The sequence below is a fragment of the Rana temporaria genome, chromosome 8 (genome assembly GCF_905171775.1).
Source record: "Rana temporaria chromosome 8, aRanTem1.1, whole genome shotgun sequence".
NCBI lineage: Eukaryota > Metazoa > Chordata > Amphibia > Anura > Ranidae > Rana > Rana temporaria.
The window spans coordinates 77,720,263-77,745,395 of NC_053496.1; the positions used below are offsets into that span (position 1 = coordinate 77,720,263).

The following is a 25,133-nucleotide window of genomic DNA, read 5'->3' on the forward strand; positions in this document are numbered from 1 at the left end:
GAAAAACGACATAAAAAATTAAAGCATGCTCTAATTTTTTTTTTGTCATTTTTCAGAAGACATAAAACGATGTTTTCCCCACATGCGGTCATTTTAAATGACGTTTTTAAAAATGTCATTTTTTTTCATCACAAAAAAAGACCGTGTGTATGCGGCATTATACTAACACATGGCAAAATTGAAAAATTGGGCTTGGACGTTTGATAGATGTTTTGACCTTGGTCATGAAGGGGTTATTAAGTAAGTCAGTCTGTCCCCACTTTGTTTCCCCACTTTCACTTCTACATTTTTAGCTTGCAGTGTGCCCAAATGCCTGCTCCAAATAAACAATTAGTCCCCGTACACACAGTCGGACAAAACCGATGAGAATGGACCGAGGTTCAGTTTCATCGGTCCAAACCGACAGTATATAATAAATAATTTTTATATTTGCTGTATGAATGGGAACACATAATGAATATATAGTGAGTTTTCTCATATCTGATTGCAAAAATGGAAATACGCTTTAAGCCAAATGAGTAAATGCTAACTGTTGTAAACAACTCTACCAGTAATGTAAAATCTGTCAATTTCACTAAACAGCTTGGCCTGAATGTGAACGTGAAAAAAAAATATATATAAGGCCTGTGAAATAAAAATAAAAAATTATATACTAAACACTAAACACAATACTGTCAATATAACTATTAACCCAATGCAGTTACCATACAGTATTGTAGACATAACTGTGCTTTAATTTTTATCGATGGCCCTTGGGACTGAAATTTTAAATTAAATTGCCTAAACTGGTTCACATATATCTTTGCAATGCATGTTAGTGTGAAACACAAAGGGAAACACTTAACACCCATGCATGTGTGTTATCAGTGTCAATCCAACCTTAGGAGCATGATACAATTACTAATGTTATCCACATATACAAGTAATTTACACTTCACGTAAGTAGTACTGTTTTTTGGGTGATTACTGCAAAATGTTTAATAACTGATGTAAATGTACTTTATAAATAGTTTTTCAAAGGTGTTCTGGCTTGTTTTTTCTTTTTTTTTTTTAATCTGCACTTAAAATCCATTCTAATTGGAATAAAACACAGATGTTAAATTAAACATTTATTTACCATTCTGCTCTGTTTTAAAAAAGAGCAATGTAAAATAATGTCAGATTTACATTTTGCAGGACAGTTAAGTTGGATAAAAAGTGGTTTCGGGCTCTTAAGACACACATATTCTTTTATGGTTGATTTCTGCACTCTGGCCCTTGAATGCTGTGAGAGGCCTGCAATTAAATGCATGTTTTGTAAAACATTGATTTGCTTGTCTGACTACACAAAGCTGGCTGTACTCCTGCTCAGCCTGCTTTATTTCAAATAATGTGTCAAGTGCAGGAAAGTCAAAGTCTAATTTTACAGGGCTGTGGACTGAGAAGGAAATCTTTTTTCTAACTCCCCAACAACACAACTTAGATTTCCATTAAGCTTCTCGTGTGGAATTAAAATGTCTGCATTTTGAGTGTCTGTCGGTACAGTTGATTTTGGTTTAGGTACTTGCTTTTGATTTGGATTACACTTGTCAATCTGGCTATACATGTTTGCTACAGATTTTTCTATATCTGCCAAGTTCTGTATATTTTTGAGAATCCCCTTCAGTTCTCGTCGAGGGCCAAAATTTGCTTGGGGGGCTTCCAGTGCCGTTAAAAGCTTTTCCTTGGTGCTTGAAGAAATAGTAGGTGTTAATGAAGATAAGGAGACCTGGGAAAGGCTAGGAGTTAGAAGTGTTTGAGGAAGGGGTGGAGGTGGTGGAGTGGGCAGGATTGGTGAAAATGAGGGTGGAAGTGATGGAGCAGGAAGCGGTGGAGGTGGTGGTGGAGGACAAGATGTTTCCGGTGTATGTGTCAAAAGAAATGGCTGTGTTGGTAAAAAAGGTTCAGATGGAGAGGTGATAAGTGGTGGACAAGGAGGAGGAACATTTGGTGGATCAGGAATAAAGTTTGGGATTATTTGTTCATTTTGAACAATTAGAAAGGACTGGGAGGGTGTTACACTTTTTCTGGCTAAAGGTGGTGTTGGCTTCCGAGTTGGTGGTGGTGAGATATCTTCAGAGCAGTCTGAAGGAGTAATTAGAATAGAAGGAAAGGTTGTTGATTGATGTGCAGGAATAATTGGTGAATCCTGTGTTGCTGATGAAAGTAAAGAATTTTGATATGGGGGATCATTAATATAACTTTTATTTTTCTCTGTACAGTTCTCATTACCATCTGATGTATGAATTTCTTTAATTTCCCAAGATTTGGTCATTTTGATGTCCCCCAATGCATTTTGTTCGAATTGTCTTGCTTGTTCTCTTACACTTAATTTATTATTAGATGAGATCTCCAGTGATGGCCTGAGGCTTTCAGTTGGTTGATTAGTTTCAGATGTGTCTTTCTCTGCCTGTGTACCCATATGCTGACACTGAATTGGATCCATGATTACAGGACTCCCAAGAATGTCATAAACATTTCTCTTAGCAAAACGCGTGGGAAGGGTCCAGGCTCGATGCAAGCCCTCCGAGTTCACTTTTAAAACAGAATCTCTCAGAACCCTTCTTTGCAGCGAAGACTTGTCTAAGGGTAATTTATTTCTCCATGGAAACCCAATATTGATAGTACTTTGGACTGAACCTTCCATATACAGAGGGTTCTGAGTAGTTAATGGGTTAATATCAGAAAGAAAAGTAATATTACTTGAAGACTTTGGAAGATTATTGTTTAAACATCCACTGATACTAGATTGCTTATGGGCCTCAATAGCACGAGATGCCAGACTACTTATAAGTCTCTGCCGATCACCTTCTTGTAAAACAGATTTTTTCCCCCTGCTTTGTTGACATGGTAAAAAGAAAAAGACTTTAAATACAAGGTAACAATATCTAAGGGCAAAGGGAGTGTGGGAAATACCACTACTATCACTAGTTCTATTCTACACTACTAACCAGTGTTCTACTGCCAAGACAGATTAGAAACAAATTGTAAATATAGTATTGCAAAACAACAATTCTGTTGACACAAACCTGATATGGAAGTGTCAGGTACATGCCAGTTGGTTAAACTATCCACCAGTACACTTCGCAACCATTGCATCAGCAAAATAACCCAATGCAGAGCTCCCTGCTGAACTTTTAAGCAGACAAGTCTCCTTATGTTGTGTTCTTCATAAGTAAAATATTGTAAAATATGATAACACAGTACTGATAGTTAACCCGAACATAGTGGTTGGTGTTGGAGGGAAAAATTTACCAATTTGCATGCAGAGATGTTTCCACCCTAGTCCCGTAGATATATTAGAAGCTGGTGGATGATTTAACACATCAGTTTCTACTAAATGCAAAAATAACTATGTATTATAGTTGAATGAAACTATAATAAATATAATAACCCAAATGTGTCCATTATAGAACAACTGTCCTTAGGACATAGGTATGCAAATAAAATGCACTGCTAAACATTGGCCCACATAAGGTACCAACAAATACTCTTACCATTCACCACCCAAAATGACAGTGCTGTAATAATCAAACTGTATATAGCTACCTCTATATAAAGTGCAAAGTGCAAAAATGTAACAAAAATTTATATATTGGCACAAATAATATTTCCTACTAAAGTGCATCAATAAAGTGCATGAGCAAACGTGAAAATAATGTTCAAACATACATAAAATTAATTAATATGATATAACAACATATTAATAGTGTTACTTAAAGTGCATCAAATAAATGGCGATGGTGCAATTCAAAATCCATGCAGATTCTGGACTTCAAACTTTGGAATAAACATGTTACACAATCATGTTTGCATCCTTTCTTTTATGGCAAATTGATGCAGATATTTCTTTGAAAGACCAATAATGTCTCTTTGGGAAGATTATGTTTACTGTATTTGTATCTTCAACATGCTTTAAATTACCATCTTATTAGTTTAAGAGGATATTACCAAGCGATCTGGGAGATGCGTGTGGAAATTCATTGAGGAGATGTTTTTAGACTGTGTTTTGAAATGCAGTCAAGATATTTCTGAGGTGGACTTAGCTGCACAGAAAGATGTAAATACTTACCTATTTTCAGGACACTCTGGCTCGGTTATAATATCTGGCTTCCCTGTGTCAACCAGCAGCAGCTGCAGGGGAGAGGAGGGAACTCTAACAACAAATTAGCCATTATAGCTTATGGGTGATGTTAACACTCTTAGGCATTCCAGCCACTGCTGAGCGTTTTCTCATCTCCCCTGCAGCCACTGCTGGCTGACATTGGGGTTATCACATGACACAGGTTATTTAGCATACATGTTAGGAAGTGGGACGGAGCATTTTTTTAGACTACTTAGGCTTTATCGTATAATTACAATTTAATTCATGTTTTATATGTTTGCACAATGTTTTTACTTGTATTCAAGCACTTTAATTTGATGCACTTTAGTTGGCATATATATCTGTGCCATTATATTCTTTTTTGTGGCTTTTTTTTATACTTACCTTAAATAAAGGTAGTTATATACATTTTAATTATCATAGTACTGTCATTTAGGGTGGAGTATTATATGTGTATTGAAGCTCGGCCTGAATTCTTGACCATTCTTGACCATTCTCCGGCCCACTGATTTGGTACTTTACCGCCAGCTTCGTGTATGACCTCCACCTGCCTGGCCATTCTTTGGATTTAGATTTTGTACCGCTTTGCCTGATCTATTGCCAACTTGACCTGTCTGACTACATTTTCATCTGAATCCCCAGCATACAAGCTCCACTTTCCTTGATACATCAATTGTGCTGTCGGTTTCCAAATGGACCCTAAACAACTTTCTGCTGTCTTGCAATGGCTCCAACCAACCACTTTGGAGGGCTCTAAAGCTTTCTAGGGTTAGCAAATTACTACAGGTGCTTCATCAAAGGTTTTGCCTTCTTTGCTGCCCCCATTACTGCTATAACTAAGACAAGTACAAATTGCAAGGTGTGGCCCTCAGAAGTGGAATAAGCTTTCCAGCAATTAAAAGACATTTTCGGCAAGGGTCCGGGTTTTCCACATCTAAATCCTGATCTCCAGTACATCGTTGAGATTGATGCCTCAGAAGTAGGAGCAGGTGCCGTGCTGTCCCAGAGACAGCCTAAGTCTGGTAGAATCCAGTGGTGCTTTTCTCTAGAAAGTTTTCTTCAGCGGAGACAAATTATGATGTTGGGAATCGAAGACTACTGGCCATCAAATTGGCATTGTCTGAATGGCGACATCTTCTGGAAGGGGCTCCCAAGCCTTTTTCTATCCTGACTCACCATAAAAACCTGCTATATCTTCAGACTGCTAAACATTTGAATTCACGTCAACCGTGATAGGTTCTGTTTTTTCCCGTTTTAAATTTGTTCTTTGTTATGTCTCTTCGCTACTACTGAAGAAGATCGACCTACCGAGCAGTATATAATCCCACGTCACAAAATTGTCCCTCAGATCTCTACGGCTCTTTCCCAACAGCTACAAGAACCCCAGAATCATGTTCCTCAAGGCTTGAAGATACAACCAGGTTGCCTGTTCATAGCCCCTAGCCTCAGAAAACTTGTGCTCCTCTGGGCACATGATGGTGTGTTATCTGGTCATCCTGGCGTCACTATCACTCTTAAGACCTTGCAGCAGCATGTCTGGTGGCCTTATATGAAAAAAGATGTGGCTGCCTATCCAACTTGTGCTGCTAAAAAAGTACCCCACCCATTGCCTACTGGACTGTTACAACCACTTTCTGCACCTCACCAGCCTTGGACCCATTTGACTATGGACTTCATTACAGAGTTACCCAAGTCCGAGGGCATGACTGCTATATAGGTCATAGTGGATCGCTTTTACAAAATGTCTCATCTTGTACCGCTCCCTGAATTACCTATAGCAGAAGCACTGTCTACCCTCTTCCTTTCCCATATTGTGAAACATCATGGCATACCTACCAATGTCATCTCAAACTACGGATCCCAGTTTGTTTCCCGATTCTAGAGAGTGTTCTATAAGAAACTGGGAGTAACGCTCTCACTCTCTACCTCACATAAGCCTCATACAGATGGTCAAACCTAATGCATGAACCACACCCTGGAAACCTATCTACAACATTATGTCAATGCGTTACACTTCAATTGGTCTACATTTGTACCTTTGGCTAAGTTTGCCATTAACGCCCATTGACACAGTGCTCTTTATACCAATTGCTCTCCTCTCCCCGGATACATCCCATTATCCACGTTTCTCTTCACAAAAAAGGCAATTTTCAATCACTACTCTAGAACCCAACAGCTACCTCCTCATGTGCTTGTTGATGGACAACATGAGTTTGTAGTCACTAAGATTCTGGATTCCAAAAGGGAGCGTTGTGGCCTATGGTATCTGGTTCATTGGAAGGGATATCCCGTCACAGACCGCTCCTGGGTCCCAGCCAAAGATTTGCATGCCCATGCTCTTATTCGAGACTTCCATGCCTCTTTTCCCACTAAGCCCCAGTGGGCCCCCGGGGGGTCCCCTGGGGAGGGGGCCCTGTCAAGTACCTGGGTATCTTTGAACTAAGATGTTCCTGGTACTACAGCTGCAGTCTTACCTGTTGTGCCACAGAGAAGCTCTGGAGTTATTGCAATGTTCTCCTAGCTTGATGCATTGCCTTGGACTCACTAGCCCCACCTGCTGCCAGCTACAGACAACGTACTATTAAGCAGCCCATAAATAGCAGCACTTCCTACTATTCAGTGCCCGTTTGTTTGGACTTGCTCCCTGGGTGTGTTGATAGCACTGTGATTTTAACTACCGTATATTGAACCTCTGCCTGAATTCTTGACCATTCCCCAGCCTGCTGATTTGGTACTTCACCAGCAGCTCTTGTATGACCTCTGCCTGCCTGACCATTCTTTGGATTTAGATTTTGTACCGCTTTGCCTGATTTGTTGCTGGCTTGACCTGCCTGACTAAGTTTTCATCTGAATCCTCAGCATACAAGCTCCACTTTGGACACTACCTACCACAGCTGTTTTACACTTATAAAGAGTCAATTTACTCTGGTAAAAGTTTTACTGGATTGTAGAGCTGTCAAAGCTAAAAGAGGGTAAACACAGGGATAAGCCTGCAATATTGTACAAGTTTGTTATGCATACTTGTACATAGTGGCAGGAGCTGCTGACCCTGGGTCCTGCTACAGGTCCACTTTAAAGGTAAGCATAGACTGGTTATAGCATAGAATAAAGTAAAAAAACTACGGATATTAAGTGCTTTCAGGGAACATGGATTGCATTCCCTTTGCAATTCAATTATGATGCAAGTCTAGTACATGTTATGCATTCATATTTGCATTTATGTTTTCCTATACAGTAACAGCTGCTGAAATGTAAAAAACTAGAATATGCCGATTTAATAAAAAAAAAAAAAAAAAGCATGCAATAGGATGTATGCCAGAAGAAGCCATAAATGCAAGTTAACAATGCTCCATAAAATCCTATTTAAAATTCAAACACTGCACATTTCCTTACAAATCACTTCATAGTGCATGTCAGAAGCAAAACCAACATGGCTGTATACATAAGCTTTAAAATTGAGTATTAGTAAGGAGGATTCTGCTATCCACCTCACATAAGTGGATGGGGAAATCCATTTATTTTTGGCTAATCCCCCCCCAAAAAAATAAGTATCTGTGGCCAACCTTATGTATACTGTCCATTTTTACCTTCTGTTGAGCTCCAATGGAGAATAATTCTACAAGCAGGTAATGTGAGTAGCGTATAAAAACAAATAAACCATTTTGTGACCAAAATCATCTTAGTCAACATAACATACAAAGCTGGAAAAAGTTGATTGGTGGTTACTTTCTGTGGGTATTTAGCAGTGCATTAAATTGCTGTTATGTTTATTTGCTCTAACACCATGTTTTTAATCCATTTATGGTTACCAGACATATATTATTGTTAAAAAATTCAAAAGACGTGTACATCAGTTTCCTGTGTGAAATTGGATTTAAAAGAAACAGCAACTTTTAAACTATAACAGTACAATTTGCCTAAATTGAAGCAGGAAATGCTACACAGCCTTAACTTTTCGTAAGATGTTAATCATTTTTACTCATTACAAATTAATCAATAATCAGATCATTAATTGTTTCTGGACTACAGCACATTGCTCTACCAGTTATAGTGCATCATTTATGTCTACTCAACAAAAGCTAATGGACAGGATGGACAGGGGAAGCTATTAATCAGCCAGTCTCCCAGCCTTGATGGCAATGGAAATTTAAACTGTCTGAAACTAGTAGTGAATGAATTAAATACCAAATATGCTGCTGTGACCTGTACTTTGGCAGGGAGCAGTAATGTATTAATTACTTAGTTAAATATTTTTAGTTTATATTCCACTAGGAATAATTTTTGTTAATTATAAGCTGCATAACATTGGCAGTGAAAAAGCTATTGTGATGAGCAACATTCAGCTGGACATCATAATGCAATTATTATGGTGTATAACACTTGTTTTGTTCAAGCCGTTTTCAAATTAAGGCTGTGAAGACAATGCAATAATAAGACCCCTACAGCATCTAATTGCTACAGTTAAATCTATGTTGGTCTACAGTACTTACTGGAACCTGTGCATGCAGTAGAAAAGAAGAATAGAAAATAAATAAATACGTAAATATAAATAAAACATGCAGAAAAACATAAAAAAGGAGACATGCAACAACTGTTTCTAAGGACAAGCTTTTTAGGTCTACCCTCTTCTTCTATAGTCCAAGTAGTACTGTTTGAACTTTAGAAAAAGGGGATAGGCATCAAAAGTTTATCCTGAAAATGTAACTGTTAGTGTAAATATAAAATGTCATGAACAGTACTCAACTGAGTTGTTGCAAGTGCACTAATATGGCTACAATCACCTTAAACATGAGACATACTAACCCTATAAGTATGTACAGAAAACAAATTTCAATGAAATATATGTTTTTTTTTTTTTTTTTTAAATCTGCAAGTATGTTTTAGTGGGTTTCACAAGAGTTAAACATATACTAAGGGAGCGTACCACACTAAAGCTTTGAAAGGAAATATGCTTTCTTTAAAGAACATTATAATGTTATGGTGTGAATATACTTTTTGAATGAAGTATTTTTTATTTGAACAAACAATAAAAAAAGAAAAGAGAAAAGTGAAAGAGAAATAATTGCATTACAGACAGTTTATTTAATTGTTGTCAATATGTTAATTGATCACCTTAATAAATTGATACGGTAAGCATTTAACATATCAATCATTTTAATAGTCATGACATACAAGAAGAAGAAAGATCTTTCCCTTTATTCCAGAATCAGTTATACCTATATTACCTATTTAGTGTGTAGGGGGGCAAGTAAAGGGGAGTCTAGCCACTGTTTAAAATTTTCAAAACGACCCCCTGTGCAAGTTTTTTCTTCTGCAGAATGGAATTGATGGATTCCTTCTTTGGAGTATGTTCGGTAATGAGTTTTTAGCTGTCCATTCTTTGTGTAAAAGAGCAATAGTAGGGTAAAATAAGCCCTTTTGGAAGTGCCTTGTTTGCAAGAGGGATTTAGGGAGGTCATGTCAGAGGGCAGCCACCATTATCCTTTATGTTGGGTCCCTCATGTCTAATGTACCTCTCCCTAACATTTGCTGCAATTGTGAAGCGAAAAAGTATACTTAGGCACAGCTAAGATTCCTGCATCCTTTGGGAGCTGAATAGTATCAAGTTTGATTGTAGCCAGTCTGCAGTTCCAAATTAGAGTTCTAAACAGTGAATCATTTTGTCTTAAGATTTTTTAGGGAATACACACAGAGGCATTGTGTATACTTTATAATAATTGTGGCATCCAGATCATAGGTTTGTCCTTCCTGCGACATACAATGATAGTTTACATCAAGACCCACATTTGAATTTTAATTTAATCAATAAGGGGAGTATGCTTAAGTTGAACTAATCCTTTAGGTTCTGGGAGATCTGTATTCCTAAATATTTCAAATATTTAAAGGTATCCACTGTTTTGTCTAGCTGACAATGGGAGGTCTGCCATCAAAGGGTCCACAGCCATGAGCACTAATTTGTTCCAATTGATGGCAAATCCTGAGAGTTTGCCATCTTGGATATCAGAACCATTGCTGCTGTTAAAGAGCCATAAGTGTCCCCTAAAAACATAAAGAAGTTGTCCTCAAACAATGTCAGCTTGTCCTCACATGTAGCCTTGCAAAAAACAAAGATGTCGTTTGCTGATCTTATTACCTCTGTTCCTAGTGCTATGGCAAATAGTAAGAGTGACAAAGGAAACCCCTGCTTCTTGCGCCTGTATAGAAGGAAAATGTTAGTCCATGAACTCTTAATTTGACAGTGAGCTAGAAGGGTAGAATATACAGTTGTATCCTTTGAATACATTGATTGCCAAAGTTAAATGGATGCAGTACTTGCCACAGATATTGCCATTCTACAGTATCAAACATCTTGGCAGCATCCAAAGAAAGAATGGCCCCGTTACCCATGTTTCAGAGGGAATTTGTAGATTGGGATATTGTGTTCCAATGTTTGTGGCAGTGGACCTAGTGGGGATAAAGCCTGGTTGGTCCTTTGAACTATTCTTCCAATAAGCTTTCACAATTTATTTGCAAGGACTTTGCAAATGCCCATTGTGGGAAGGGAAATTAAATGGTATAATTCTGTGTAAAATGGATCATTGTCAAGTTTGGGGATGGCAATGATAATTGCTTCAATTATTGTTTGGGGTAAGTTACCCAACTGAGATGCTTCATTGAGACCTTCTAGAAGTTCAAGAAGGACACCACCATACTGTTTATATACCTCAGGTTGTACAACATTTGCTCCCAGAGCTTTGTTGTCATGAGTATCCTTCAGGGCCATAGTTAGTTCTTTCAACAAGATAGGTAAGGTAAGTACGGTATTGTCTGCCTCAGTAATTCTTGTATTCTTAATTGAATCCAAGAAGTGGGTGAGCACATCTGAATCAAATGAAACCTTGCTGCTAAGGCCTTTGTAATATTTTTGAAAAATAGCTTGGATTTTAGGGGTGGATGTACTATGGTGTACTCACATGTAGTTATAGCATTAATGTGTGAGAGAGGCTGTTGGGACTTCACTATAGTTACTAAAAGATGTCCCATATGTTCCACTTCTTCAAAGTTAGTTGCATAAAGAATCACTTGTTTTCAGCTTTAGCTAATGCAATAGTTTTGTACAGTTTTTGCAACCCTACCTTGCAGCATACCACCTACATGCAATTTGCATGTACTCCCTGTACTTGTGTTCCTCCCACCAAAGACATGCTAGACATGCTAGTAGATTTGTTTGTTCCTTTCTAAATAAAACCTAGTACATGTCTGTATGGTCCCTAGATTACAAGCTGATTGAGGGCAGAAACTGAGGTGAATGTACAATATGTAAAGTGTTGCGTAATATTGTCGACACTATATAAATATATACATGTATACAGAGAGAGATAAATTAGTTGTTGCATAAATAGGCCATCCATGCTTCCTTCCCAGTAGAGCAGTGCAGCACATTAATTGTGCATTACTTTTCTTTTTTATTTTTATTTTATTTTTTATTTCGGCAGGTATTTTCTGACTTCATCATTAAATTAATCATTTAGTATTTATCAAAATTATAACATAATAAATCAGATTGGTACACCAGTGTCAAGGCACATAAACATTGCAAAACAAATACAATGCAATAAACAGAGGAACCTCAAAGGGGCAAACTGAGCATAAACTGAGGTACTAAGAGTGTACATGGTAGCTCTCCTAATGAGAGGTTTTACCTCAAGTGACCAAGAAGAATGCTAAAATGTTAAGACAGGCCAAGTCACTCAAGGGCTTTAAAACAAATAGGCCAAGCTGGGGGGTCCCGATCGGACCCCCCACCCGCTAGAAGGCAAGGACGTATATATACGCTCTTCTGCCTGTCCGTGCCATTTTGGGGACGTAAATAGTCGTGCGGCGGGCGTTTAGTGGTTAATCAGCTTCCAGGCTCGGTGTCCAGCACAGCAGTACTGTCAGGGAAATGGCCGAAGAAAGACTGGCAATTCTGCCCAAGACAATCATGGCCGACATGGTGACTAAGGTGGGTGGTACTTCCTCCTTGTAACCTGAACAGATCACATGACCAACTTCCTGGTCTATTTAAGCCTGCTGCTGGTGCTGCTCATCGCTGGATTATCTCTTCAGTCTCATGTGTACCTTGACCTTGTCTCCTGATCTGTGCTTATCCATTGTGACCCGGCTTGCCTTAACCTTGCTTCCTGATCTCCTGTGTTTGACCCTCTGCCTGCTTTTTGACTCTGCTTCTGCTTCCTGACCACCCGGCTTGACCCTCGGCTTGTACCTGGACCCTGCTCGTGTATGACCTTGGCTCGCCCCTGTATATGCTCTGGACTGACCTACCTGTGTTTGACCCCCGGCCTGGCTTCTGGTATCTCCGTTCATTTAAATACTACAATTTCAGTTCTGCCTGCCTCAGCCATCCCTCAGTGGCTGAGCTCATCAGACTGCAAGCAAGCACCTGTCCTACCGTGCTTCTGTGGGCACCGCGCTTCCTGTTCCCAACTCCAGGGTCGCGCTGCACTCAGCCGCAAGGGGAGCCCTCTTAGCATACTCGTTCCTGACAAGTACACTCTTTAGCTCTAGCACAGCCCAGTCTGGTACAGTTAAGCCTGACATGGCTTGGCACAGCACAACTGTACCACTCTTTCCAGGTTGGCATGTTCCCTCAACTTCCTGACTCCTTCCTGTGATTTTTCTTTTATATTATCTCTCCCCCTCCAGGTGCTTGTAGGCCTTGTCATTGTGGCCCCAGGATGGTTGTAGATAGGTCCCTCCTTCCAGACTAAATCTATCAGGATGCCCCTGGCAACTGTAATCCAGTTAGGTAAATCTACTTGGCACCGCCATCTTGTGGACAAACAAATTTCTGCAACTCAATAACCATCCCCAGTGTTATATGAGCATTATTGTAATGTATATATGTATATAACAATGTTATAACTTTACAATAAACGATTAATGTGATATGTAATCTATTTGTTCTACTTGTACTATTTTGCTAGAGCTTAAAACATCTAGTCAATGGTTATTAGGCCAATCATCACTGCAAAAAAACAAACAAAGTAACTATATATTCAATTTATACAGTATATTCTATCTTATCTGTATGCAGTTTTGACATTAGCTTTATTCTTTCATAATGTATCATGATAAATTGGTCATGCATTGATGTCCCTTTATTTAATGGATACCACCTACTGTATGTGTTAACTACAGATGTTCCACAGTTACTTTCCAGTACCCTAACATTTCAATTTAACTTTAACCAAGGCCAGCTACAATCCTGAGCATTCACATGAGTGGTCAAGATTAATGCAGAGACAATAGAGCAATTTTAAATGGTAAAATTCAATTGATATATTTAAAATGTGTTTGAAAGTTTTGAGGGTGAAGCTTTAAACAGTATGCTTCAAATACCAGATGAAAAAGGTCACTCATTTCAGATCATTAGATCTGCCACAAAATGATATGTTTCCAAAACGAGAGAAAAACAAGTACTGTTCCTCTTGTCTCTTGTAAAACTGAGCATGATTTGAAAGTGAGCCTGAAGGCTTGTTTTATATGCAAGACATAGAAGTTTTGTTTGATTCCCCAGATGCCTAGTACGACAGTGTGAGAGTCTGTGTTGGAGAACAGCATTCTAAATTTGGGCATGTACGTTCAAGCTTTCAACATTAATTTATATAAATTTGCTTCAAGTATAGTCATTGTATAGAACACCATGTATCCATGTATGGCATATATATATATATATATATATATATATATATATATATATATATATATATATATACAGTATATAAAACTGAACTGTTAAAAATGTTTAAATGAAGGAATGTTTCTTGGTCTAAAATATTATTATTTTTCCGGCTGACATCTTAAAGTACTTTTTTGTACCTCTCCCCCTTTTTTTCCTGCATAATGTGGAGATCCCCACCCCACACGCATTAAGGAGAATAAGACAGTCATTGACAGCTTTACTTGACAGCCCCCTTTCCCACAGCCGACCCACACTCCCATATTGCTTAATTTGTTTGTCAGAGCCCTCAGAAAGCTCCAATAATTGTATCAGAGCATATACACTCAGGATGCAATGCTCAGGCCTAAGCAGATGATCGCCAGGTTGAAACACTGTCATATATGTAAGATAAGAAGGAAGAGGGTGGGGCACGAGGAAGGGAATGACTTGTCACTTTGCCTTGAATTTTTTTAAAGCAGCACTCCAAGTACATTAAAAAAGGTAAAAAAAAAAAAACAGGTCCGTTGCGAGGAATATAAAATGTTTAGCGTATCTTAAAATACTGTTTTCTTTTCACAATTCTCTGCATACAAGACTAAAAGAGAGAGTAAAGTGGGGTACACACTATAAGAACATCGGGCAAACAATCGTCTGATTTTCTATGTTGTTTCACAGCAAGTCGAAACTGAGTAAGGAAAAAATGTACGAAAATTCTAATATGACAAAGGCTTTTTTGTTGTTCTTTATTGTTTCTGATCATATGCAGTCTTTCGCTTCTGATTTTTTTCATATGAAAATTGTACAAAAATGGTACACATTAAATGAAAATAAATTTTTCTGTTCCCATACGAGAACATTTTTGGAGTTTGTTCCTTTGGAAATTTTAGTTCGGAAGGTCGGAAACCACTGTCAAAAGTTGTGTACACATTATCAGAAAATTGTTCCACAGACAAAAATGTGTGTATGAGCCTTCAGGCTCTATTGCTTTGCACAATTTTGCTAATTTAATGTTTTTTCAGGCATTTGTAGCTGGAAGGAGGCAACTTAAAGAAAGAGAGGAACACAGAGGGGGTCTGAGGCAGAGTGTGTTTTTCTTTCATAGTTCCATGAGCAGGGAACTGCCATAGTAAGCTGCAATATTACAACAGGAAACGGTAGAGTCACTATCCTGGATATGCAAGGGTGTGTACCACATGGGTAGATGAACAGGGTTACACATATTTAAATATGCAAATATATGCATTCCACCCATGTATGTAAACCTAAATTTATTTTGTAGTATATACCATGCTTAATTTTATTCCGTTTTCCTAAAGGATAAGTGCCCTTTAAGACAAAGTGCAATTAACCTTTTTGCCCATTTGCCCTGACCTAACCCTCCTTCCCCACCACAGATGGATAATTACCTGGATCCAAAGGCCTCCAGAGTTTGTTTACATCCAATCCCACAGATTTTCATAGGGCTGTTTCCCAAGGCATGACATGAAGGAAGATGGCCCCACAAAGTTTATGGGGCTGTAATGAGCAGGTGAAGCAAGTATAGTGAAGCTTGCGCTGCTGGACGTAAACAAACACTGGAGGCCATGGCTAATCATATAGGAGTGGCGGCTTAAGGTTAAAAAAAACTGTGTAACAAAACTGTATACAGTGAGACATTATGATAATTATACAGAAAAAATAAGGTTCATAAACACTATGTAAAGTCAAATTCTAGGTAACTGGTTATTATGACGAATCAGTGATTATACAACTATCCAATTTACATGTGTGGAACCAGAATACAGTTTAAGAATTCTGCCATACTGGCTGCATGCTTGTGCTAAGTCAGGTACTCAAAAAAAATAAAAAAAAGTTATTAGATCATCCTGGCTGTTGAGTAATGAACATTTTCATTAGGAGAGATAGGCAATGAACTATGTTTCTCATGGAAAGTTTCCTTTAAAGTGAAAGTGATATGTTTTACCCTATGAGTGATCCAAGAATACTACTAAGAACTTTAGTCTAAAATGCAACACTAACTTGATTATGTACCTGTTTTCATTCTAAAATAAAGCTATACTTTACAAGACGACGGTGACAACATACTTTGTTGTTTTTACCAATGCAGGAAAAAGTGAGAAACGTGGCAAATGTTTTTTTTTTCTTCAGAGCTGTCATCTGGGAGGCTTTTTTTGCTATGCCCATAGACATTACATCATTGCCCATTCTTGCTGAAAACAGTTGAATTAGACTACTGTCATGTCATTTCTATGAGCTCACTGCCATTTAAATATATATTTATTAATTATTTATCTAAATATGCTTGTCTAAATAGTGCTTGAAATAAATGTCAACCATTGATTAATTAACCCCGCTTTTTTTGTTTACTGGAAAAGTGTGGTTACACATCATAAGAAAGCAAATCAGGATAATGCAATGACTCAGTACATCCTAGGATTAAAGCAATACATCAACATTCAAAATATACTATTTGTATGCATTAAACTATACAGCCTAGAGCCTTTGAAACTAGCTTATGATACCTTTCCATGGGAAAAAAATACTGAAACTAATTCATCATTTGTCTTCCATATAATTCAGCCACTGAGAAATTCTATGTAGACTATTTAAATATTTCTTCACATCTATTATTGTAGCAGAAAAAAACGGAATCCTACCGTATTAAATACTTGGCTACAAACACATTTAACCAACGCATCTGAGCAAACTACTGTATGATGCAGATCGCAGCGACAAGATACATTTCAAACTGCTTTTGTGATAACAGACATGAAGCAGTTCCCACTATTGCAATGAATCATGCAGTTCTTCAGGAAACAATTTATATTCAGTACTTACATAGTGCTGTCACCCAGCTCTTCATACAGATTATTGGCAGCAGGGGCTGATGATTTGCCTGCTGGCAATGCCATCTGGATCCTCGCTGTCTTTGCACACTCAGCTTGCCTCCTTTTTGTAAGAAAGAAAGAGGACAGACAAGGTGTCTTAAACATCTAGTAATTGTTAATTCTTAATAAGGAACTCTTTTAGACTTACACTGTGGTACTTGTTAATTACAACACAATTTATAAAATTGTATGTTGGGGCAAATTAGATTACTGAAAGAAACCACTCAAAATATATGTATATGGAAAGAAACCATCTAACAGTAAATAAATTAATTGTAAAAAGGTGCTCTGCAGCATTTTTATTGCTACGCCAACACTGTGCTGAGATGACACCTAACCATTTCTTTTCTCTTGCACAGTCCCTATTCTTTGAATCTTGAAGAGACCTTGTTAGTAATAAGGGAGTCCAAATAAACCTTGCCCCTGTAAAGAAAGTGAATCAAGAGGAATCTCTGACTGAAGTCTATAAATAAACTCCCTGGGGCGTTGATCTGACTTGTCTTACTCCAATCAATGCACGCTTCTATAGATACTCATATACTCAGAAAGTCTCACAATAAGCCACTGCCAACCTTGCATGCTGATTTTTTGTATATTAATGCAGACAAATGCAACTCAACATGAAGAACATGCAGGTAGCAAAATTATTCTTTGAAGAGAAAACTAAAGGGCAACTGTGTAGCATATTTCTAACAAATGTACAGAAAATGATTGAATACGGTTTTAAATAGCACACCAGCCAATCTTGAATAACTTTGTTTAACTAGGCCTCATGTATGAAGTGTCTAAATAACCCATTCTAATTTCTTCCCAGCTACTTTTTTTCTTCTGTTGAAATTGCAATATATAAAACACATAAAGGAGACACTGACTGGTTTGTAGGCAGGAAAGACATATTATTCATAAGACACTTTATACATCAGGCTTAAAGGGGATGTAAAGGTACAATTTTTTTTCCTAAACAGCTTCCTTTACCTAGTGCAGTCCTACTTCACTTCCTGTTCTTCTGTCTGTAACTCCACACAGTATTGCGAGGCTTTCTCCCTGGTGTGGAGTGTCGTGCTCGCCCCCTCCCTTGGACTACAGGAGAGTCAGGACGCCCACTAACACACAGCTCCTTTCTCTATCTGCAACGTAGAGAGGGCCAGATTCTCGTACATCCGCGTAAAATTGTGCGGGCGTAACGTATCTGATTTACGTTACGCCTCCGCAGCTTACACGGGCAAGTGCTGTATTCTCCAAGCACTTGCTCCATAAGTTGCGGCGGCGTAGCGTAAATCGGCCGGTGTAAGCTTGCCTAATTCAAATTTGGATCAGGGGGGCGTGTTTTATGTAAATTTACTGTGACCCGACGTGATTGACGTTTTTCCCGAACGGCGCATGCGCCGTCCGTGGAATTTCCCAGTGTGCATTGCTCCAAAGTACGCCGCAAGGACGTCATTGGTTTCGATGTGAACGTAAATGACGTCCAGCCCCATTCACATACGACTTACGCAAACAACGTAACTTTTTCAAATTTTGACGTGGGAACAACGGCCATACTTAACATTGTTACGCCGCACTTATGCCACCCTATAGCAGGGGCAACTATACGCCGGGAAAAGCCTAACGTAAACGGCGTAACTTTACTGCGTCGGCCGGCATACATTCGGAAATTCGCGTATCTACCTAATTTGCATACTCGACGCGGAATTCGACGGAAGCGCCACCTAGCGGCCAGCGTAAATATGCATTTACGTTACGACAGTGTAACACAGTTACGCCTGTCAGATCTAAGCGAAATCTATGCGTAACTGATTCTAAGAATCAGGCGCATAGATACGACCGCGCAACTTAGAGATACGATGGCGTATCTGAAGAAACGCCGTCGTATCTCGTTTAAGAATCTGGCCCAGAGTGTCCTGACTCTCCTGTAGTCCAAGGGAGGGGGCGAGCATGACACTCCACACCAGGGAGAAAGCATCGAATTACTGTGTGGAGTTACAGACACAAGAACAGGAAGTGAGGATTTCTCAGAAGAAATAAGGACATTTAAAAGCAAAATCAAAGGATGAGGTAAGTGAAGGAGGACTGCACTAAGGTAAAGGAAGCGATTTAGGAGAAAAAAAATGGTACCTTTAAAACCCCTTTAATGTGTTTGAATATAATATCTACAATCAGATGTAATAAATCAAAGTGTAATCTGTGACTTTATATCAGATGTAAAAAATCACAGTGTTATCTGTGACTTTATAATAAAGTAGTATAATGGATGACACTGTTCATTGATTACACAAATTATACATTTTTGGAGTTTCCTCTAATGCAGTAAGTTGGGTTTATAACATATATATGTTTATAAGATTCATAAATTATTCAACATTTTATATTTTTACAGACTGTTATGAGTTTCATTATACTTTCTAAAAATAAGACATGTGCCATGTCTTACAACTATTTTGCAAACCTGATAAGTGAAATTGCTGGTTTTCCAAATATTTCCCATTTTGTGGGTTGTAAGCAGTGACTTTGCAGCTTCAACTTCTAGGATATACTTGACATGGTGTTTGCTACTTATGCAAGACTTTGTGTAAATAATAGAAAAAAAATGTACTTACTCTTTAAACCTGTTCCGCAGGGGCAAACACATCAAGAGAAAAAAAATAAATATATTAGAATGTTAAAGAAAAAGCCATGCCGTTATTAATGAAAGCATAAATATTAATCTAATATACAAAATATTTTACCATTTGCAGTTTTTCTGTATTTTAAAACACTTCACTGTAGCAATAAACTGCATTTAGGAAATGCTATTGTGCAAACATGCCCAAGTATTTTACCTACAACAATGAAGCCTTAATTATCCTAATTATTCTTAAACAGTCAGTTATTAGGCAAAATGCACCCTGTTTGTGGATATTGATGACAGAAAACAAATATTGTTTTAACGTTTACTCTGCCATTTCTTCAGTACTTTAGTTTACTTCACTGTAGCAATAAATTGCACTTGGGCAATTATATTGTGTAGACATGCCCACGTATTTTACCTAAAACAATGAAGCCTTAATTGTCTGAATTATACTTAAAAAATCAGTTATTAGGCAACAGAGACTGTGTTTTTTCGTTCTCTCTTGCAATAACAAAAATGTTTATGCCTCAGCCTACTTGAAGACAATTAATTACTGTAAGGGGGACTTGCATAATGTTAAAACACAATTATACTGTTGATTGAATACAATGAAGGTGTTTTGCCATGGATTACAAATACATTTTCATACTCTGCTCTTCTGACAAGTGCACATATTTGTAAAGTCACCTCTTTTTCTTTCATGGGTAATAACTTATTTTAGAAAGCTCAAGTTTCTTCAACTAATAGTCAGCAAGTACTTATGAAATATATGGAATGAAACTGGAATTATATCATCTATTTAGGATTTTTTTTAGCAGTGTAATTCACTGAGGATTATATCACCAGCAGGTTAATATAGATATCTGTGACCAAATTCAAATGTTAGTAATATTGGGACATGCTGAATACAGAGTGTAGAATATAGAGATAATACCATTTTAAGTCATACTGAATAGTCTCATTCTCAGCCAGCAGATGGAGTATACTCATTTCTAGGCTACCCTGTATGTGTTTTGCTGAAAAAGATTGTTATTAGAGCATGAGTTCAAAGCTCATGCGACAGTTCAGATGTGCAAATAAGAGCAGTGACTTATAACCCCTTGTGCTAATGCTGGAGAGAACTGTGTTAAACTGTTTTATCATTGTTCATTCAATAAAGATAGCAATTTACTTACTGTCTGTAGCTGACCATTACAATTAAAATAGCCGGTATACAACAGAGGATGATAATAATAGCCAGTGCTAGCAAAGCTCCTTCAGTGTAGCCTACAGCTTGGGCTTGCTTCTTTACATTGGCTACAACATCTGGGGTTCGAATCTCCAATATACGTCCTCCAAGGCCAATGTAGTCTTGAAACTGTTTATTGATGTCAAGCACTTTACCATCTAAAAATCTGAATAACCAAAAATAAGGATTAAATAAGACCATACTGATGTATATATCTGTCTTACACATTCTCTCTCTCTCTCTCTCTCTCTCTCTCTCTCTCTCTCTCTCGCTCTCTCTCTCTCTCTCTCTCTTTCTTCATCCAATAAGATATTACTAGCAAAATTAATCTTATGTTAGACAAAGTAAATGCAAATGGTGTAGAAAGTCACTTTTCAGTAAGATGATGCGACAAACTCAATATTAACTGTTTGTTTAGACTGCTTTTTTTATTTTTTATTGTTCATTTAAGCCTAATAAATGTGTGGGTATGGAAAAAATGTCTGTGTAATGCACACTACCTTTTAGCTTACTCAACAAGAGTGTTGTAAATTCTGCTTTTTATTCTATCTTATCATTAATTAATTAATTGATTAAAAAAGAAAAAAGAAATATTTTCAGATTACTAATGCATAATGCTGCATTTTTAAAGAAGGCTTCCTTTTATTATACAAAGAAGAGAACAAGAAACTATTGGCATATAAGAATGCTGAGCTTTACACTAGATGTCACTAGAGCACAACATCAATTCATAGATGCAGCTGCATGCATTTAATAATATTCTCCAAATATATAACAGTGCCCCATAGTTTTTTATTCTTTTGCTAAATATATTGACAAGTCTAGGAAATTAAAAAGTGTTTGCAATGAAATTGTCCCTATGTCCACATATCGTAACTACTATAACATTATTGTCGTATTTGTAGATGTTTTACTCTCTTGCAGTGACTCTTGTGTTATATATTATGCACTTAAAAAATATTAACTCTTGTCTATCTGAAAACATAATATTACATTAAACAGTAAACCAATAAATACAGTTTTCTTCCTTCCTGGTAGTTGGATATAATGTAATATGCAATCCAGGAAATATACTTTTCATTGCTGTGTACCCACTCCTCTATTATATCATGAGGATGGATGTTGGCACCACAGCTGATGTTTCCATCAGCTGTCGGGTGCTGCCGCCGCCATTGCGGGTAAGGGAACCCGGCAGTGTAGCCTTTAGTTTTCACCCCGGGAACCCTACTGCGCATGCACAAGGCCCTGCTCCTCTCTCCTATTGGCCCAGCAGCCGGGAGAGGAGGAGGGAGCCCCGCGGGGACACACTTTTTCATACAAACAAAAGGTGAGTGAGCATCATAGTCACATACAGAATGGAAAAGTCCTTACTCATGAAAATATATCCACACAAACGTTGTATCCAATAATCAAAATCCAAAGAACACATTCAATATATTTCTGTAACCATACAAAGACAAAGCAGTCGCCCCAATCACAACCTACCAGGTGTAAGGCTCAGCGTAGAGGCAGCACTCAATTTACGTGTATATAGGACTTTGTCTATACCTGAGTAATTATGGAAAGATAGGATGCCTAAATTGGGGCAAGATTGCGTGGGGGGACAGTCTTAATCATCCAGTCTGGTGTGGAGAGTAAGGGGAACAGTCAGTTACCGGGGCTAATGTGCAAACGGGGATGTGTATGCAGGGTGGTGTCACCCGACTCCGCTTTAACATTATTAAAAAGAGCAAAATAAAGCATTAAAATGGCCTGGCTCTTCCTCCATAGACTTAAAAAAAGTGATTATACTTTTGTCTGTGTTCCTGTTGGAGAGATTTATCTTACCTTACGTCACAGTGACCATAAAAATGTGAGGGAAAATATCCCATTGTGGCACCAACAAAAGCCTGTCAAGGGTTCTTAGGTTATTATTATTATATTTTTTTTACAATAAAATATTATAAAAGAATGGGAACACAATTCTTCCCACAGTTCCAAACCTGAATCTGAGTAAGGCTGAATCTCAGCCAGTTGATATATGACTACTATAGTTTTTTCAGGCAATGGAGACCAGCAGCTATAGCAGTAGAGAGGCAGTAGAGAGGCAGGATAAGTACATGATTAGGTGACCCTGCGGATGATGCACGTTTACCCAAGCTGTGGGGTCTAAGCATGAACTGGTCTTAACCAGAGTTCATGATTGTGGAGATGGGTTTTGCTGGTCATCAGCAGGCCCGGACTGGGCCAAAAAATAGGCCCGGGTATTTAAGACTGAGCAGCCAATTTATTCAGGAATGGGGGGGGATTTGCTATGCATTCACAAGGGTGACTGGTGTCGGTCTTTTCCACACTGTAATGTACAGGGGACACTGTGATATAATGGGGACAGCACTGTAAAGTGGCACTGTAATTATTACAGTGCCCCTTTACAGACAGGTCCCTTTATATTACAGTGCCCCTGCAATTATCCCCCCTTTTCTCTGTAATCATAGTGCCCCTTTTACTCTCTGCTCACTGTGCAGATCTCCAGCTCCTCCTGCCCTCTTACATCAGAGCCCCCTTACATCAGAGCCCCCTTACATCAGAGCCCCCTTACATCAGAGTCCGCTTACATCAGAGCCCCCTTACATCAGAGTTCACTTACATCAGAGTCCGCTTACATCAGAGTCCACTTACATCAGAGCCCCCTTGAGAGCGTTGACCGGAGTGCTCTAGCAGGGGGATTGTCCCCCTGTCAGAACACAATAGCACAGCAGTGGAGATTGCTGTACTAACATTAGATTGCTTTAAAGAATATTTATGAATTCTTTATGATAAGATTTATTTAAATTATCCAATCATGTAAAAAGTAAACCCCTGTTTACTTATTTCTTTGGCACTTAAATTGAAGTGAACCTCCACACAATTTATTTTGTGAGCATTTTCATCTTTTTGCTATCATGTTTATTGATAAATAATTTTTACAGATGTATGAGGCTTTAAATAGATGGTTTATAACTGTCAGTTTAATCATGTATGCTCTTTTAGTCCTAGAATTTTTTATAAAATAGTTATTAATAATAGTTTACTACAACAACTTCAGCATACTCTCCTAAATATGTCTCAGGTAACAATAAACTATGAGAGAGGATTTAGCTCAAAGAATTAATTTACTTGCAGAATGCAACGAACGCCCTCAATTGCTTGTTACAGATGCTCAGCTCAAAGAGAGTTCAGCTGCCAAGCATTTTTTTGGCTGTGTCTCTTCTAGACCTTCTGACATCAGCTATCTCCTAATTTACCTTGGGCTCTAATGCATTCCTAACCTTTTAAAATATATTTTCAGAGATAACATGTATAACACAAATTCTTTATAATAAGGTGGGGATGGATCACAAATGTAAATACTTTTTTTTTTTTGTACAGTAGGTTTAATTGGAAATCTCTGGCTGGTTTATAATCATAGGTTGGCGATTAGGTGATGCAAGAACACAATGGTACTCTAAATTATAATAAAAAATACTTCTATAAAACGTATTTTCACATAACTAGGTGACCTGTATAACCAGGCATGCAATGAAATGATAAAAAGCCATTAGTTGGTAGGTTGTATTCTCTTGAGTATTTGTACAGTTTACTTTTAAGGAATACTTTTATCTTAAATTTACACTAACTGGTGCTTAGAAAATCATAGAGCCCCATATTTAATTGCTCTTGGGTGCTCCCTTGAGGTACTGCAGGCACCATTTATTTGATGCTGAAGAATGGTAGGTGCAATTAAGTATTTATCACCTTTATATTGCTCTGCATTTTACATAAAGTAAATGAAGCCTCCTCAGACTGCCACTAATGCTGCACACATACACCAGCTGAATTGGTCTAGGGCATCAGTGCTGGCTTTCCACTGGCTTTTTACTGGGACTCATTGGCACTTGTCTGAATTTTGGAGATTCTTCTTTCTCAGGCACTTACTATAATGTAAGTCAAGAGATGTTTTTTGGTCTATTAATCACTTAAGGACTGCCGCACGAGGATAAACGTCGACAGAATGGCACAGCTGGGCATATGGACGTACAGGTACGTCCCCTTTAAGAGCCCAGCTGTGGGTCACTGCTCACGACCCAGTTCAAAGCTCCGGGACTATGCCCGCGGGACCCATGGACCCGATCGCCGCCGGTGTCCCGCGATCGGTCACAGGAGCTGAAAAATGGGGAGAGGTGAGTGTAAACAAACCTTCCCCGTTCTTCTCTGTGGCTTGTCACTGATCGTCTGTTCCCTGCAATTTTTTTTACCAAAAATATGTAGAAGAATACGTATCGGCCTAAACTGAGGGAAAACATTTTTTTTATATATTTTTGGGGATATTTATTATAGCAAAAAGTTAAAAATATTGCATTTTTTTTTTAAATTGTCGCTCTATTTTTGTTTATAGCACAACAAATAAAAAACACAGTGGTGATCAAATACCACCAAAAGTTTGTTTCGGAGCCACGTCGCACGACCGCGCAGTTGTCAGTTAAAGCGACGCAGTGCCGAATCGCAAAAAGGGGCCAGGTCCTTAACCTGCAAATTGGTCCGGGTTTTAACCGGTTAAACGTATCCCTCTTTTAATACAATTCTGT

The 25,133-nt window shown here is 38.2% G+C and overlaps 1 protein-coding gene across 6 annotated transcripts in view; it reads right to left on the reverse strand.

The window, feature by feature from the left end:
* Positions 1-25,133, reverse strand: part of PCDH15 (protocadherin related 15) — a 1,266,541-nt gene that overhangs the window by 66,002 nt on the left and 1,175,406 nt on the right. For 3 of the 6 annotated variants that reach the window (XM_040362070.1, XM_040362069.1, XM_040362071.1), the window contains 5 exons: positions 20,498-20,716; positions 19,312-19,320; positions 16,665-16,775; positions 8,614-8,619; positions 1,041-2,855 (listed from right to left, as the gene is read on the reverse strand). In XM_040362070.1, coding sequence (XP_040218004.1) covers positions 1,403-2,855; positions 8,614-8,619; positions 16,665-16,775; positions 19,312-19,320; positions 20,498-20,716 — 1,798 coding nt within the window. In that variant the 3' untranslated portion in view covers positions 1,041-1,402. Of the gene's footprint in view, positions 1-1,040; positions 2,856-8,613; positions 8,620-16,664; positions 16,776-19,311; positions 19,321-20,497; positions 20,717-25,133 lie in introns of those variants that run through there. The other 3 variants (XM_040362073.1, XM_040362072.1, XM_040362074.1) reach the window with 1 other exon arrangement.